The 19,345-nt window shown below is 35.3% G+C and overlaps 1 protein-coding gene across 2 annotated transcripts in view; it reads left to right on the forward strand.

Moving 5' to 3' along the window:
* The window catches only part of LOC110465186, a 35,032-nt gene extending 29,451 nt beyond the window's left edge, over positions 1-5,581 (forward strand). For both annotated transcript variants that reach the window (XM_021520844.1, XM_021520845.1), the window contains exons 6-7: positions 2,296-3,183; positions 3,520-5,581. In XM_021520844.1, the coding sequence (XP_021376519.1) occupies positions 2,296-2,496 (201 nt within the window). In that variant the 3' untranslated portion in view covers positions 2,497-3,183; positions 3,520-5,581. The remainder of the gene's footprint in view (positions 1-2,295; positions 3,184-3,519) is intronic.
* Positions 5,582-19,345: the final 13,764 nt, after the last annotated feature.

The following is a 19,345-nucleotide window of genomic DNA, read 5'->3' on the forward strand; positions in this document are numbered from 1 at the left end:
AGTTAATAAATGGTTATAGTGTATGTGTATGGTAGACAAAAGTGACAGTGAACCTGCTCACTGGATTCCAAACTAGTTTAATCATTTCGAGTGTAATTACACGCTTCTCGTTATTTTGTGTTGTAAGAAAGCATATGGTACGTAAGCCATCTTGGTTACACCTGTAGTGACATAAATTCCCCACCTACCGCGAATGCCAATTTTGCGAACGTATCGTAGGGTGGGATGTCGATTGGTAATTGTTTTAAAACTAATATTGCAGGGGTGGCTGTGTATTTGTGGTAACCTAACCCCGCGCTGGTGATGTTAACATGAACAGCCCCTAGCTCGGCCTGCTGCTAATATCGTACCGCGCTGTGGGATAGGGCAATGGAATTTTAACGAAGTAATTCAGGCGATCATTGAAATCCTTCAGGACAAAAAAAAAGTTACGGAGAAGAGAGAGTAACTAAACGGTTACGTAAGATAACAGCAATTTGGAAGTGATATGAATGGTATAAACAGGCATTAAGGGGCCCAGAAGCGTGTAGGCCCTATTAGGTTTTATCTAGGGTGTATAATACCTCCGTGCATTTTTGGGCGAGTCACGTGACCGATATAGTATTATCGGGCTCGTGCCTTCGTCCCCTTCCCTCCGTCACACTCTCCTTAAATTAACCGTCAAAATTTAATTTAAAAAATGGATAATAATGTTAGTGAAGCGTAGGTTAGGTTCGTACATCAATAGGAATCGGACAAGGGGAGGTTATTTTAAGAAAGTCGTTTATCTTACTTTCTCTGTACAAAAACAGCCCTTTGGAAGAGAGTTAGCATAGTTTTCCGACAAACACGCACCTGTCGATAGCAAATTCCAAGGTCGTGTTTTATACCAGTGGCATTGGCAATTCATTGGTATAAACTATAAACATTTTAAACACAAACTGACAAAAAGCTTCAGCCAATGATTTCAATAGTCAGGCAGGGCGTGGAGTCCTAGTTTTACTGTAGCAAAAATGTCAATAGTCAGGCAGAGCGTGGCGTCCTAGTTTTACTGTAGCAAAGATGACAATAGTCAGGCAGAGCGTGACGTACTAGTTTTACTGTAGCAAAGATGACAATTGTCAGGCAGAGCGTGGCGTCCTAGTTTTACTGTAGCAAAGATGACAATTGTCAGGCAGAGCGTGGCGTCCTAGTGTTATTGTAGCAAAGATTAAAAAAGTTAATGACCAATTACATGCATGCGTCGCTAGCCTTTACCAAAGTATCTAGTTCGGTAAGAACTGATAAAACGTTACAGTTCTGATTGAAAAGTGTCATTTGATAAGAAAATGTTATTTCTTCATCATCCTTAATATTTTCAATAATACCGTCACAAAAATGAGCATTCTGAGGTGTCATAAAGAGCGTCAAAGACGATATTACAATGAATCCTTAAACATCTTTGACTTGATATACGCACAGAAGTTTCCTTTAGTGCTCACAAAAGAATCATTGCACTGTTATTATCTATATTCAATGTGTCTACAAGATTCCATTTTAGCTCGCAAACATCTTGACTCTGCAAATACCTAAAATAACTTCGAAAAAATCGCGATAAATAAAAGCACACCACTCCCAGCAAATTTCCGGTCAAGTCGAGATTGACGATGAAAGAAACCTTATTCCAAATTGTCGTTAAGTATCTGGATGTCGAGATAAGGTTGTCAACCAATTGACGTGATAATCAGCTAATTTGCTTCTAACACGAAGTCATTTAATGAAAAATAGAATGCTTGCCTAGACGAGAGGTAATTCAACACCCATGTACTGACAAAGGCAGTCAAAGAACAAAGGACAATGCTTCTGTTTCATTGGTTATATTGGCCTTATTTGATCCATTAATATATTAGCTCATATAAGGACGTATATAAATATGATGAAATACACAAGCATCTATGTTAATGATGCATTAAACATATCGGTAAGAGGAATTGGAAATACAACTACGGTGGTGAGAAAATACGATGTAAAATTTACAATGCAAAAACGCATCTTTCAAGCAGAAATAAAATGGAGATCGGTGTCAAAAAGCTCGGTGCAATATTTGTTATCGACGACATTAAATTTAAAAGAAACCAATGTTCTGAAACTCCATTTGTATAAGCACCTAATCTTGTTCCATTTTGGGTAAATGATTTGTGTTTAAAACGAAGAAGCAAAAGTATACGAGAAATAATAAACGTTTGAAACAATTTATAATTTAAATAAGTACATTGAAAAGGCTTACATTTTTGTGTTGGTTATTTTCATAAAACCTTTTTTTATTCTTTCTTTTAGGTTTATTCGGAAACTTATCAAAGGACTACATTTGTTCCACCGGAAGGTACAAATAGGCGTGTGATATCCATCCGCGAGAGTGATTCGTACAATGGCGGAGGACGGACTACTTTATATCCACTTATCTTGATAATCTGTGTTGTGATAAGCTTGAGTACCACAAGGTCAAAGCATTTATTTTATAATGAACGGAGAATTTGACCTAAATGTTATGAATTGATGCTACCGGGCTTTCAAAGTTATTTATTATTGTTTAGAGCGACGACAGTTCAGTTAGTTTTTTTGTACGGTTATTTATTATTTATTGTTGTTCACAAGGACCAGAGGTACTGACACAATACTCAAACATGGCTTAAATTGTAAAGTGAGTCTGACAGTTCGTCACCCAAGGTGTTACAGCTAATGTTCGGCCATCATGAACAGTGTTGTGGTATTGATCAATGTCCAAATTGACAGAGGATGTTGACGGAAAGGACAATGGTAAAAATCTAGTTTACCTTCAGAGCCTTCTTGATGACGACAAAGTTATTGTCCAAATGGGCATGTTTCTATAACAAGGACTTGGAATTCCAGGTACACAGTCGTCGACGAGAAATGGCATTGATAACAAAGTCTGAACCGGAAGCGGAATGTTTATTATAACATCCGAGGCGATAATATGATCCTTACAGTAATATCAAAAATCACAATGGACGTCAAATACGACTGTGAGAACGTTACAGCAGTGCCCATGTTATGATAGGGGTTCACGGCATTAACGTCCAAGGTGCCATGTGATCTGCGGAGTACCTTGTATGTTCGAGGATGCTTTGTGGTGGTCCAGCAACGACAGTGACTCGTGCCAATGTACGTCATCTACTTACCTTGTCCCCATGGTGACAGACAAAGGTAGGTACCCGGATACAGTTTTTTAAGTATATATTTTCCCTTGGCTTAATCAACAAACCATTCATATCTGAGGAATTTAATATAACGAACAAATCGTTGGTTATTGAATGAAACCGAAACCAGACCGATCTGATAAGTATGGTCCGCTTAATGTAGACGGCAGTTACATCATCGACGATATTTAAGTTATGTTAACAATGTTTTGTTATATTTAAAATGCGCAATCCGATATTTTATGTCTGTCTGTTATGTAGTACACATGGTATATACTTCTAACTTGCGTCATTGTTGTGGTACAACAAGGTTATATCTGATAATACTGTTTTCCTGTTTCAGTTCTGTCTAAAGGAATGATGATATTATGACGTCAAATCCAGTGGTTGCCATACTTAAGTACAACGCTGATTCTGTCCAGCGAACTCCGGAAGAAAGCAACATTCCATTCTGTAATTGACAATGATCTATAATAGAAATCCATAAGCAGAGTTTATATATAGATAATATGACGAGGTGTGACGTCGACACCGACGAGCCAGCTACGTCACTAATCTCTAGAACACCGTATAATATGTATACAAGTCAAATCTCATTCATACATTTGTGTCGAAAGTATCAAAGTGTTCTACGTCATTCATATCGGTGTTCTACGTCACTTTTCTCAGGATATTGCGTCACCCATGTCACTGTTCTTTGAGTGAACTTATCAGAATCGTCTTAAAATACTGTTTTCTGTTTTTAAACAAAATTCAAAGTTGTTCAGCAATAAGCTTGAACTTTGAGACGACAAACCAGATATATGATGTTAATTATAAGGAGTCAGAAAATGGATTTAACATTTAAGTTAAGAAATGTATTTATATGTTTTTATTATATACATATTTATTTTCTCGTAAGTCAGAGATTTTATATTTTTGACATCCCGTTTTACTCAACTCGTCCACGTTGATTTCATTAGCCACTATTTGCGGCTCGAAACGGAACCCATGTATGTATGTAGATATAGAAAATATCCCATCCGTGTACTAATCACGAAACCCTAAACTAATGACAATATGATATACGATAAAACACCATAATCTGTTCACAGCTATAGGCCTACAATGTTGCAATAACTTGTTCTCGCTATCACCTTGACCACGGGCACTAGTTGTACAAAATAACTCCTATGTAATGGTTTCTAGACTTTCATTTTGTTTTTAAATTTGAATTTGATATATTTTATCTTACAGTGCAAGTCAGTGTAATGCCAATAGGGTCACCGTTCAATCAAGTGTCCCCTAATATGTATATTTTTAATGGATCATATATACTAGGTGTTTTACTGTTTTATCATGTTTTATCAATGACAAAAATGTGGAAGGTATTTGGTAATCAAAGTTGAACAAAAATGTATCCCGAATTGTACCGGAACAATAACAGTATGATACAGTAACAAAATTAACAGCGATCGTACGGACGTTACGGGGAAATGCGTATAGCCAATGAGTCTGGGAGTAGACTTTCCTGACAGTTTTTCTGTTAAGCTGATAAGCAAGTCAGGAAACAACAAGAATCCTCCCAAAAAATCTATTCCCGAGACATCCCTGATAAACAGGAAGTCGCTGATTCATAATTGTTGTCTATTCATAACAACGCCGTCAGCCGTGTTTTGGATAAAAACGAAATCAGTTGTGTTCTTGTAAAGTCAGAGAAGATTGTCGATAAACGATCATCGCTAACCACTTACACAAAGTGAAATATTTGCAATGTAGGTGCAATTCAACTCTTTATTCCGTTGGTATGATTCAAACTCTGACTTTACTTTGAATTTTGATATCCATCACATTCTGTTTTATAATACTCTAAATATGTACTTGCACGCGGCGCCATATTACATATAATGTATCAATGTCCAATGTGGTGGTTGTTTTTACATAAAAAGGAATGATTTAAATGGAGGGAAAAAAAAATGTTTTGCACTAAAAAGTACGAGAATGCGTGACTTCATTTTCCTGATGACATAGGACTGGTGAACATGTTATATGTACAAGATGGACGATCATTGACTTCCGGTTTACCAGATGTTTCTGTGTACTTTCTATGGAAAAAGCTCTATTATACCCATTATTTTAATAACTTCATTTTAACACGTATGTATCTGATATATATGTGTTTGAACATATCAGTACACATGTTAGTCGTAAAAATGTGTTTTAGGAAGCCCAAGAACACATATGTACCTTGTATAGATATGGAGCAGTTACTGTGTTCACAGCCATGTGATTGTTCATAAGATGGCGGTATTATCACGTGACTTACCACGTGATTAACAGTGTAGAAATAACTTGTCAAGATGCAGATTTTGAATTCATTCTTCTTACAATTATATTTCGAAAATACATCATTGTTACTGGTTTGATTACGTGTTATGTTCGTTTTTTTTCTTAATGAAGTTTGTAACAAAGCAAACCATCGTATAAAGAAAACGGCTGTCGGGAATAAAACACAAATAAGTAATACTAACGACCAACTAGGACAAACAATTCAAGGACGACAGCGAGTATGCTGCCCGGCTCGCGTCGCGCACCATCAGAATAAAAGCTTACGGTCAATTAACAACGAGATGAACGGCTTGGGTCGAGTAGACCCCCAAACGTTGTCAGTCTGCGATATCATTCGGGGCTTGTTCGTGGAGTTGCATAATTAGCATTACAAATGATAGGTTATCTCTTACGGCGCTGGTAGTGCAATCTAGCTTCTTTACTAAACTTTGATTTCATGAAGTTTTACTGTGCCTTGTCAAATACCACGGCCTTCGTAATAGATACAAATGTAAGCGATGTCAAACTTCAGACCTTCACCACCGCGCTACGTGATGTTGGATAACCTCGCGGGAATTAAAATCCAATAAATTCATCGATACATCCTTCTGCCTGTCAAACCGGATGTACGTGCCATGCATGATGGCGCACGTGTGATGGCCAAGGTGATCAAACTCTCACAACTCATAAATCCTTGTCACAGAGAAGCTTGGAGGTATCGGAACGGCACGGGCACCTGTCTGCGGCCCGCGACTAACCAATCGAACGTACGCAGATAACGTCCGCCATTGTTGCTACTGCTGATCAATTCCCGCCAAATCACCTCTCGTCAACATGCGCTCTGCACCTCTTATCGGCTTTATTGTTCAGCTTTGTAGCAGTGATTTAAAAATTGTCGATGTTTGTTGTCGGGCATGTTAAGTCTATCATGACGAAGCTAGATAGTAGGGGACGTGATGTGCTAATGGAGATAGACCGCGCACATAGACAAATGACGAGGCCGCAACAACTTAAACTCATGGCTTCAAAAACTTACAGATCCGCGAGCTCGCAGACATGAATACACATATATATCATAGTAATCCTAACTTTCTCGTAAAAAAACTACAGACGTCAAAATGATCAATATTTGACATAACGAAATACGCTCATAACCATTTTTAATAACTCCTTGGAAGCTAGAGATAGTTGTTTTTCAGATATGCTGAACCTTGTGTATCTTTTACGCATTATAGAAAAACACTAACTTCAAAGTGATATTTCTGTAATGCAGTACAGTTTGATTTTCGTATTACAGAGGAAACCTATGATGTGAGACTGAACCCGAACTGATAAGAAGGTTCAATAGCTATATAGACAACACGCTGGTCAGTAGGAAGGATGCGACGCGTCATTATTGTTTATTGTTACCAAAATTGCAGCATTAAAATAAGGCGAGTTAAATCTCAGCTGTAATGAGTTTCAGCATACAGTATAATTTAAACTGGTGCGTGCAATTGTTTCCCCCAGTGGAGGTTGATGTACATATATATTAATCGGTATGTTATAGTATTGACCGACATAAAGCGACAGGACATCATTACGGCTATCTAGGCACACACGAATACAGCTTGTATCTTCATATATTTTCATTGCATTTCACACAATCAGTATTTTCAGTCTTAAATATCTGAAATGATCACTACAGCATATATTATTCATAAAAAAGTCTGAATATTGAGAAGTAAACTCTTATTGACAATTCAGTAAAATCATGCTACGGCAAGGTACTTATATCGTTCTATTTGACGTGTTGGTTATTCTTCCTAATTCATAAGACGGTCGGATTTTCAGTGAACGTCATGTAAAAACAAAGTCTGGCTCCAGCCACGGGGTAGTCTGTAGCAGAACAAGCAAACTGAATCCTTAAAGAAATACGTTTTGTACATTCGTTTTGTTTTCCTTACAGAAGATGAAGTGAACTTCAGGGGTCAGTGCTACGTTGGGGCAGCATATGGCGCCGTGTTTTGATCGTATAACATTGTCGGACTGCTGCTAGGCTGGGATCTGTAGAAAATACTTATACTCTAGTGTCATCTTCTCACCAACAAAAACACACATGACTCTGACGTCATATCTTAACAATCACCACAGTATAACTCTGACGTGAACTCGCAAATACATCATTACTCTGACGTCACCTCCTCACCAGCACAACGTTCATTTTACGTCACTTCCCCCTATAATACATCACCATTTCTATGACGTCACCACCTCACTAACACAACGTTCAGTTTAAGTCACTTCCCAATATACTAATATACATCATCATTACTCTGACGTCACAACGTTGTTAACACGGTGTAAGATTTTTGCATATCAATTAGGCAACATGTCATCCCCAACAAATTTCTGCACAGTCTAACTCGTCGTTAGTGTTATATATAATTATGGCAGAAAGACATTCCACAATTCGTGACAGTTGGTTTTCGGCATGTTTATCATATTCTCGTCAATTAATCTTCAAAATTTACAAAGAGAAACTCGTTAATGCTCATATTCTTTTTGATATTTGAAAATTGACAAATTCGAGCAAGATGGACATAATAAACATCAGTCACTCTATGTTGAACTCATATCAAAACGTCACTTCTATCATAATGCAGCATTAGTACTATAACGTCATCCCTTCACCAAAACGTTAGGCCACACACTGTAATGTTACCTCCACACTAACGCTACATTACCTCGACGTCTACGACCCCTACGCGTTTCGTCTTGTACATTTATCCCAAACACAGCATTCAGACTAACAAAACATTATCCTCGACGATCAGTGGAAATATTTTTATGTTTTTGTGTTTTTCATAATGTACTTTCATTAATTTGAGGAGTGTTTGTCTGATGGTCTTTGAGATGGCCAGAAGCTGCACCATTTTGGAATACTCTCCTAAGTAATAGAATAATAAAAATGACAGAATATCGCTATGAAAAATGCATAGCTGTGTAACAGCGAGGACCTATCACAAGTAGGCTGCCAGGCCTGAGCAGGAGAGGCGCGTTCGATACAACACAAACCAGTAGCTGTAGCGATCTTTGGGGATATGTAACGGTATTATTTATCTACATTAATGCAGCCGATAACACATATTTTATTTTATAATTGATGATGAAAGCATGTCGTTTATTTCATATTTTTAAGATTTTGTATGTTATCACGTGATCCCAATGTGCCTCGTCACACAGCATGACACGCGATATCGGCGGAGGAATGTCACAGCGCGGCACAGCGCATTTATCACACACATCAAGAACCGTCAGTCGTGCATTTTTTTAAAATTGAAACTTTGCATTTTTTATCAACTATTTAATCAAACAAAACACAAAAACAGATCAAAACACGAACCCACACTTTTACTATCATTATTAAAGGTATGCTGGCGGAATATGTTCTTTTCAATCTAATAATATGTATTTGGAGGATTTTTCCCCTCCAATTAAGTCAAATGTGTTATAAGTATTAATCATATAAATGCTCAAAATATCACTCAAATTGCATTTGTAATCAATTATATTCCAACTGTCGATAAAGACCACCCGAATAAAAATGCCTCGATGTCAGCCCACATCCGGTGATATCGCCCGCTTCCGGCTATATCTGCCCGCATCCGCTTATACATTTGCATCGGCCGCTTTCGGCTAAATATGCTCCATCCGGGTCTTCTATAAGAAGGAACAGACAACTACGAGGTTAGTCATATAAACAGGATGTTAACGTGACGACATTTTAGTAATCAATGATTCTTTTAAGACATTTAATTCAAAATCTTTTGATACTGTGGCCGGTGTTAGTAATGTAGACCGGGGGTAAACACGACATCCTACTTTCAGTGACCGCCTCGAGCGGTCAAATCAATGGACTTAGCTGACCCCTAGAATTGTCCCCATATGTAAATGAGGACATCAATGGGCATGACCTGAGCCCAGACAATTCGGACTGTCCAGTCGACAAGATGGATCACTGCCTGGCGGTAATAACGTGAGTTTATTTGACGATTGATCAATGACCACGTTCTATATCAATTAATCGATCTCGTGCTCGCTACATGGTCTTTAAGGTATTAGGTTGTACTTCAGAGGCAGGCTAAATGTGGAAAACAATTCCGTATTAGTCGACTCGGACATCCGCGAGTACCACAAACATCCGAATTAGTTCGTCGGAGAGATCCACTAGAGGAAACGGCAGACTAAGACGTATCTTCGAATACCAAGGTCTGACAAATAAGGGGCGTGACCATCTATCTATTTTAGTTTTGTGAAGTGCTTTATAGGTTAAACCTCTAATATGTATCCAACAATACGCATACACCAAAACTTGGATCTTAAACGTGCACACAAAAAGGATCTCAAATACACTTTACAACGATGATCTCAAATATACACTACAACAATGATCTCAAATATACACTAAAACATGGATCTGAAATATACAACAGCAATGATGTCAAATATACACTACAACAATGATGTCAAATATTCACTACAACAAGGATCTCATATATACAACAGCAATGATGTCAAATATACACTACAACAATGATCTCAAATATACATTCTAACACGATTCGTTTGCAACGCGTGTTTTGATTGGATACGGACCATGTTCTAATTGATCTGCGATAGAATCATGATCAATCGTGTTAAGCTCCTCCCATCGCACTTAAGCCACGTTTCACACGTGTCGTATGCATTTACACAAAACTCTTTAAAAATCTATACAAATAATCACCGATTTTGTCGATAAGCACAGATTGGTATGCATATTGACATGGAAATGTAAGAACTTGGTCAATATTAATCCAAATTTGTCGTATAAACCTTGGTAACAGGACGTTCACGAACAATCCAAATATTCCGCCTCGTCAACATACAGATCGAGCTCTCGCCAGTATGGGCGGGGCCAAATGACAGACTTTTGAAAGCTTCTTTCCGATTGGTCAGACCGCTGCAGAATGTCACGTCGCCAGTTCAGGTCAAAAAGTATTTTACTACGTACTTTGGTACAAGGAAATACAATGTTTCTAAACATATTAGCGTAGTATATTTGTTAAGGTGTGTTAGAATGGGGAAAGTACGTTGTTTTTCGTGTCTATACTGGCGATTAGAACATGAAATTTGGTTTAAACTTTCGACCTATCGGTTTCGAGTTCAAACCCAAATTTCATGTTCTAATCGCCAGTATAGCCACTCAAAACAACGTACTATCCCCTAACTAAAACATGGATCTCAAATTTACACTTTAGCAAGGATCTCAAATATACACTACAACAATGATCTCAAATACACACTACAATATAGATCTCAATTATACACTACAACAATGATCTCAAATTAACATTACAACAATTTTCTCAAAAACACACTTCAACAACGATCTCAAATATACAACAACGATGATCTCAAATACACACTACAACAATGACTTCAGATACACACAACAACAACGCTCTTAAATAAACACTACAACAACGATTTCAAATACACACTACAACAATGATCTCAAATAGACACTACAAAAATGATCTCAAAAATATACATTATATATATGTACTACAACAATGATCTCAAATACACACAACAATGTTCTAAAATATACACTACAACAAGGATCTCAAATACACACAACAATAATTATCTCAAATAAACACAACAACAACGATCTCAAATATACACTACAACAATGATCTCAAATATACACAACAACAAAAATCTCAAATATACACAACAACAACGATCTCAAATACACAGAACAACAATGATCTCAAATATACACTACAACAATGATCTCAAATACACACTATAACAATGATCTCAAATACACACAACAACAATGCTCTTAAATATACACAACAACAATGCTCTTAAATATACACAACAACAATGATCTCAAATACACACAAAAACAATGATCTCAAATAAACACTACAACGAGGATCTCAAATACACACAACAACAATGATCTCAAATAAACACTACAACAAGGCTCTCAAATACACACTACAACATTGATCTCAGATATACGGTACAACAATGATCTCAAATACACACAAAAACAATGATCTCAAATAAACACTACAACAAGGATCTCAAATACACACTACAACATTGATCTCAGATATACGTTACAACAATGATCTCAAATACACACTACAACAATGACTTCAGATACACACAACAACAACGCTCTTAAATAAACACTACAACAACGATTTCAAATACACACTACAACAATGATCTCAAATATACACTACAACAATGATCTCAGATATACATTACAACAATGATCTCAAATACACACTACAACAATGATCTCAAATAGACACTACAAAAATGATTTCAAAAATATACATTATATATATGTACTACAACAATGATCTCAAATACACACAACAACAATGATCTTAAATATACACAACAACAATGCTCTTAAATATACACAACAACAACGATCTCAAATACACATTACAACAATGATCTCAAATACACACAACAACAATGATCTTAAATATACACAACAACAATGCTCTTAAATGTACACAACAACAACGATCTCAAATACACATTACAACAATGATCTCAAATACACACAACAACAATGATCTTAAATATACCCAACAACAACGACCTCAAATATACACTACAAAAACGATCTTAAATATACACAGCAACAACGATCTCAAATATACACAGCAACAATGATCTTAAATATACACTACAACAACGATCTCAAATATACACAGCAACAATGATCTCAAATAAACCCTACAACAATGATCTCAAATACACACAACAACAATGATCTTAAATATACCCAAAAACAACGACCTCAAATATACACTACAACAATGATCTCAGATATACATTACAACAACGATCTCAAATACACACAGCAACAATGCTCTCAAATAAACACTACAACAAGGATCTCAGATACACAAATCAACAATAATCTCAAACAAACACTACAATAATGATCTCAGATATACATTACAACAATGATCTCAAATAGTACTACAACAATGATCTCAAATATGTACTACAACAATGATCGTAAATATACACAACAACAATGATTTCAAATACACACTACAACAACGATTTCAAATACACACTACAACAATGATCTCAGATATACATTACAACAACGATCTCAAATACACACAGCAACAACGATCTCAAATACACACTACAACAATGATCTCAAATACACATTACAACAATGATCTCAAATACACACAACAACAATGATCTTAAATATACACAACAACAATGCTCTTAAATATACACAACAACAACGATCTCAAATACACATTACAACAATGATCTCAAATACACACAACAACAATGATCTTAAATATACACAACAACAACGACCTCAAATATACACTACAAAAACGGTCTTAAATATACACAGCAATAACGATCTCAAATATACACAGCAACAATGATCTTAAATATACACTACAACAATGATCTCAAATACTCACTACAACAATGATCTCAGATATACACTACAACAAGGGTCTCAAATATACACTAAAACACTGATCTCAAATATACAACAGCAATGATCTCAAATATACACTACAACAACGATCTCAAATAAACACTACAACAATGATCTCAAATACACACTACAACAATGATCTCAGATATACACTACAACAATGATCTCAAATAAACAATACAAGAATGATCTCAAACATACACTTCAATAATGATCTCAAGTATATACTACAACAATGATCTCAAATATACACTACAGCATTGATCTCAAATACATGTATACACTACCACAATGATCTCAAATATACACTACAATAATGATCTCAAATTTACAACAGCAATGATCTCAAATATACACTAAAACACTGATCTCAAATATATAACAGCAATGATCTCAAATATACACTACAACAACGATCTCAAATATACACTACAACAATGATCTCAAATAAACACTACAACAAGGATCTCAAATACACACAACAACAAATATCTCAAATAAACACTACAATAATGATCTCAGATATACATTACAACAATGATCTCAAATATGTACTACAACAATGATCTCAAATAAACACTACAAAAAGGATCTCAAATATACACGACAGCAATGATCTCAAATATACACTACAACAATGATCTCAAATATGCATTAAACATGGATCTCAAATATACATTTCAGCAAGGATGTAAAATATATACTACAACAAGGATATCAAATATACACTACAACAATGATCTCAAATATCGCTAAAACATGGATCTCAAATATACACTTCAGCAATTATCTCAGATATACATTACAACAATGATCTCAAATATGTACTACAACAATGATCTTAAATATACACAACAACAATGATCTCAAATACACACTACAACATTTATCTTAAATATACACAACAACAATGATCTCAAATACACACTACAACATTTATCTTAAATATACACAACAACAATGATCTCAAATACACACTACAACAACGCCCTAAATAAAAACTACAACAAGGATCTCAAATACACACTACAACAATGATCTCAGATATACATTACAACAACGTTCTCAAATACACACTACAACAACGATTTCAAATACACACTACAACAATGATCTCAAATACACACAACAACAACGATCACAAATATACACTACAACAATGATCTCAAATACACACTACAACAACGATCTCAAATACACACAACAACAACGATCTCAAATACACACAACAACAATGCTCTTAAATAAACACAACAACAACGATCTCAAATACACATTACAACACTGATCTCAAATACACACAACAACAATGATCTTAAATATACACAACAACAACGATCTCAAATACACACTACAATGTACAACAACGACCTCAAATATACACTACAACAATGATCTCAAATACACACTACAACAACGATCTCAAATATACACAGCAACAATGATCTCAAATATACCCTACAACAATGATCTCAAATACACACTACGACATGGATCTCAAATATACACTACAATAATGATCTCAGATATACATTACAACAATGATCTCAAATATATACTACAACAATCTCAGATATACCCTACAACAACGATCTCAAATACACACTACAACAATGATCTCAGATATACCCTACAACAATGATCTCAAGTATATACTACAACAATGATCTCAAATATACACTACAGCAATGATCTCAAATACATGTATACACTACCACAATGATCTCAAATATAAACTACAACACTGATCTCAAATATACAACAGCAATGATCTCAAATACACACAGCAACAATAATCTCAAATAAACACTACAATAATGATCTCAGATATACATTACAACAATGATCTCAAATATATACTACAACAATCTCAAATATACACAGCAACAATGATCTCAAATATACCCTACAACAATGATCTCAAATACCCACTACAACAACGATCTCAAATACACACTACAACAACGATCTCAAATATACCCTACAACAATGATCTCAAATTAACACTACAACAACGATCACAAATACACACTACAACAACGATCTCAAATATACACAACAACAACGATCTCAAATATACACTACAACAATTATCTCGAATACACACTACAACAACGATCTCAAATACACACTACAACAACGATCTCAAATACACACTACAACAATTATCTCAAATATACACAACAACAACGATCTCAAATATACACTACAACAATTATCTCAAATACACACTACAACAACGATCTCAAATACACACTACAATGTACAACAACGACCTCAAATATACACTTCAACAATGATCTCAAATACACACTACAACAACGATCTCAAATATACACAACAACAACGATCTCAAATATACACTACAACAACGATCTCAAATACACACTACAACAACGATCTCAAATACACACTACAACAACGATCTCAAATATACACAACAACAACGATCTCAAATATACACTACAACAATTATCTCAAATACACACTACAACAACGATCTCAAATATACACTACAACAATTATCTCAAATACACACTACAACAACGATCTCAAATATACACTACAACAATTATCTCAAATACACACTACAACAACGATCTCAAATATACACTACAACAATTATCTCAAATACACACTACAACAACGATCTCAAATATACACTACAACAATTATCTCAAATACACACTACAACAACGATCTCAAATATACACTACAACAATTATCTCAAATACACACTACAACAACGATCTCAAATACACACTACAAAAACGATCTCAAATTAACACAACAACAATGCTCTTAAATATACACAACAACAACGATCTCAAATACACATTACAACAATGATCTCAAATACACACAACAATGTACAACAACGATTTCAAATATACACAACAACGACCTCAAATATACACTACAACAACGATCTTAAATATACACAGCAACGATGATCTCAAATATACCCTACAACAATGATCTCAAATACACACTACAACAATGATCTCAGATATACATTGCAACAATGATCTCAAATATACACTACAACAATGATCTCAAGTATACACTACAACAATGATCTCAAATATACACTACAGCAATGATCTCAAATATACACAACAACAATGATCTCAAATAAACACAACAGCAATGATCTCAAATACACACAACAACAATGATCTTAAATATACACAACAACAATGATCTCAAATATACACTACGACAAGGATTTCAAACATACACTACAACAATGATGTCAAATAAACACTAAAACAATGATCTCAAATATACAATACAAAAAGGATCTCAAAACCACACAACAACAATGATTTTAAATATACACAACAACAATGGTCTGAAATATACACTACAGCAATTATCTCAAATACACACAACATGGACTCAAACATACACAACAATGATCTTAAATACACACAACAATGATCTCAAATACACACAATAAGGATCTCATATATACAACAGAAATGATCTTAAATATACAATACAACAATGATCTTCAATATAAACAGCAACAATGATCTCAAATAAACACTAAAACAATGATCTCAAATACACACTACAACAAGGATCTCAAATATCTACAAAGTGGATTTGAGACATCACATCGTGGATCTAAGCAATATATACACTTACAGCACCAATACGTATTTCTACTTCATCATAGATATCACATATGGATTTTAAATACATCAGAGCATGGATTTTATGATAAAATCTACAATTAAAACAATGAAACTCTAATTGGAATCAATGCCCTGGCACCCATGATATATCTTCCTGGTCTCATTGGTGACGTCATACCATTACGGAATAAGTAATTGATGACATCGATGCCGATGGCTCCAAACACATGAACCTACAAATGTACCTGATATTGAGTTAGAAACTATATGAGAACTAGGTTTATCTTGTAACACTTCAGTAGCGCTTTGTGTTCAACGTCTACCATTGATCGTATACCATTGATAATAAATTGTAACCAAACCGTACATGTTTAAGTCGCATGCTGCTGTATAACAAATTAAACGCGTGGAAATCAACCTGGCGTTAAAACAATATAAGGCTGTCATCGAGAAACACCTTTAGTTGAAAAGTGATACAGCGGGAGTGTGTAAAATTGATATCGCGGCCCAATGTTTATCGTCACATGTAACTGTTATAGAACAAAAACTATCTGAAACTTTGAAAGCGAAAAGGGTAATGAAACAGCACTGTCGTTAACAAACGCTTTTATATTGGAATGCGCGTTTATGAGTCTCACTGCGTACATGGAGAAGATGTTTTTTCTCCTACTTCCGACGTTTTTGTTCCGACGTTCAGTAGAAATGTTTGATGGAGCCAAAATAATTGTCTTTTTGGAAAGCCACAAACAACATTACCGGTGACAGTATTACACGCTAGTAAACAAACGCCCACACGCAAAAGGCCGTGTTTTAGTGTGTCTTTGGAAAAATGAAAATCCTCGACTGTTTTCTTTTAGAGGCATGGATCGCTCGACCGCCCCAGAGTTGAAGGATGGATGGTATCCCTGACCTAATAAGTATAAAACAAGATAACAAATTTCATGGCGAGTGCGATTTATTAGTAAATATGAATAAAGTTACTCACCTTCGGATTTAACGAACCTCATGAAGGACAAGAAAACGTATTTATGTAAAAAAAAATACGATGGTCGACAGCAGCCGATACAAAACGACTACAATATAAGACATTTATGTACACGTACACTTTTTAAAAACTGTAAAATGTACACATAACAACTACAAGTGCTATTAACATTCCTTAACGGTTCGGGTCAACTTGATATTTCACACGTGCCTGATGCGGCGGTGAATGTAAAGACCAAACGACAAAGAAAGGGAATATGTTCATAAATCAGCGAAAAGGCGATAGAGGTCACCACACAGTGTTGCTACGTAGACTGTATACAATATTTCACTAGTTGATGCTTGAAGGCGACTTAATCTCATTACCTGAAAATGGATATACTAGAAAGGTCTGACACTAGTAATTATCAGGTGTTGAATTTTCTTAATCTTTTCTTTGTATGTTGATTGGTCCTATGTCCTGTTTTTAATTGGAAAGAAATGTAACAAACATAAAGATGTTATTAGAGGGTTAGAGTCATGGAGTAGAACAACGTTGCATTGAAGTGTGAATAGTTGAATAAAGTCAAATGTAATATAATACATATGTACTTATTATAACAAAAGTTGTATGTAGGTTGTTCTGAGAGAAATAACCAGTGTTTTATACCAAAAAGGCAATAGCCTTCAAACTTATGAATATGTCACATGGGACACTTCATATTACATATTTTTGGTTATTGAGTTAAAAGTATAATCATACATGTTGTATTGTTGTTTTGTCTCCAACTATTTCTCAAAAAATCACATAAAAATGATATGATATCTGGTATACTTCTGATTTGTCTACTTGTGGATTTCTAGTGGAATATCTACATACATCTGGGTACGCCTGACCTATGATGAAATGTCTGTAACATCAGCTTTCATGGAGAAACACAAAAATATATACCGGAAAAGTAGTCGGTAGCAATATTAGGCTAACATGGATCCATTCCATATCAAGGTTTTAATTCAATTTAGATCCATTATATATAGTAAACGAGGGCGCGGTTGCCCTTGCTGAAGCCTACTTTTCGTACAACGACATCTCCTGGTTTCTTACATGCTTAAAATCTCAAAGTGTTGTCCAGGGTGACCATCTAGTATTGTTTGACTGCTGGGGTGTCTGGTTATTTCCTTGTCGTTTATTAACCGCCGTGTAAAATATCAAGTTGACCCGAACCGTTAAGGAATGTGTATAGCACTTGTAGTTGTTTTGTGTACATGTACAGTTTTTAAAAAGTGTACATGTACATAAATGTATTATATTGTAGTTGTATTGTGTACATGTACAGTTTTTAAAAATTGTACATGTACATAAATGTCTTGTATTGCAGTTGTTTTGTGTTCATGTACAGTTTTTAAAAAGTGAACATGTACATAAATGTCTTGTATTGCAGTTGTTTTGTGTACATGTACAGTTTTTAAAAATTGTATATGTACATAAATGTCTTGTATTGTAGTTGTTTTGTGTCCGCTGCTATCGGCCATCGTACAAAAATAATTGTCCTGCCACAAAATATTTCCAGATTGACTCTAAATATTTCTAGACTTGCCATAATACGTCACTGTTAATCCCTAAGGCAGTATCACTGACCTTACACGGATGTATAATGTCACAGAGTGTCGTACCCCGGGCACCTGTTCTCGTCCGGGTAGCTGGTATG

This window comes from Mizuhopecten yessoensis, unplaced genomic scaffold, assembly GCF_002113885.1.
Source record: "Mizuhopecten yessoensis strain PY_sf001 unplaced genomic scaffold, ASM211388v2 scaffold11059, whole genome shotgun sequence".
In the NCBI taxonomy this organism is placed as follows: domain Eukaryota; kingdom Metazoa; phylum Mollusca; class Bivalvia; order Pectinida; family Pectinidae; genus Mizuhopecten; species Mizuhopecten yessoensis.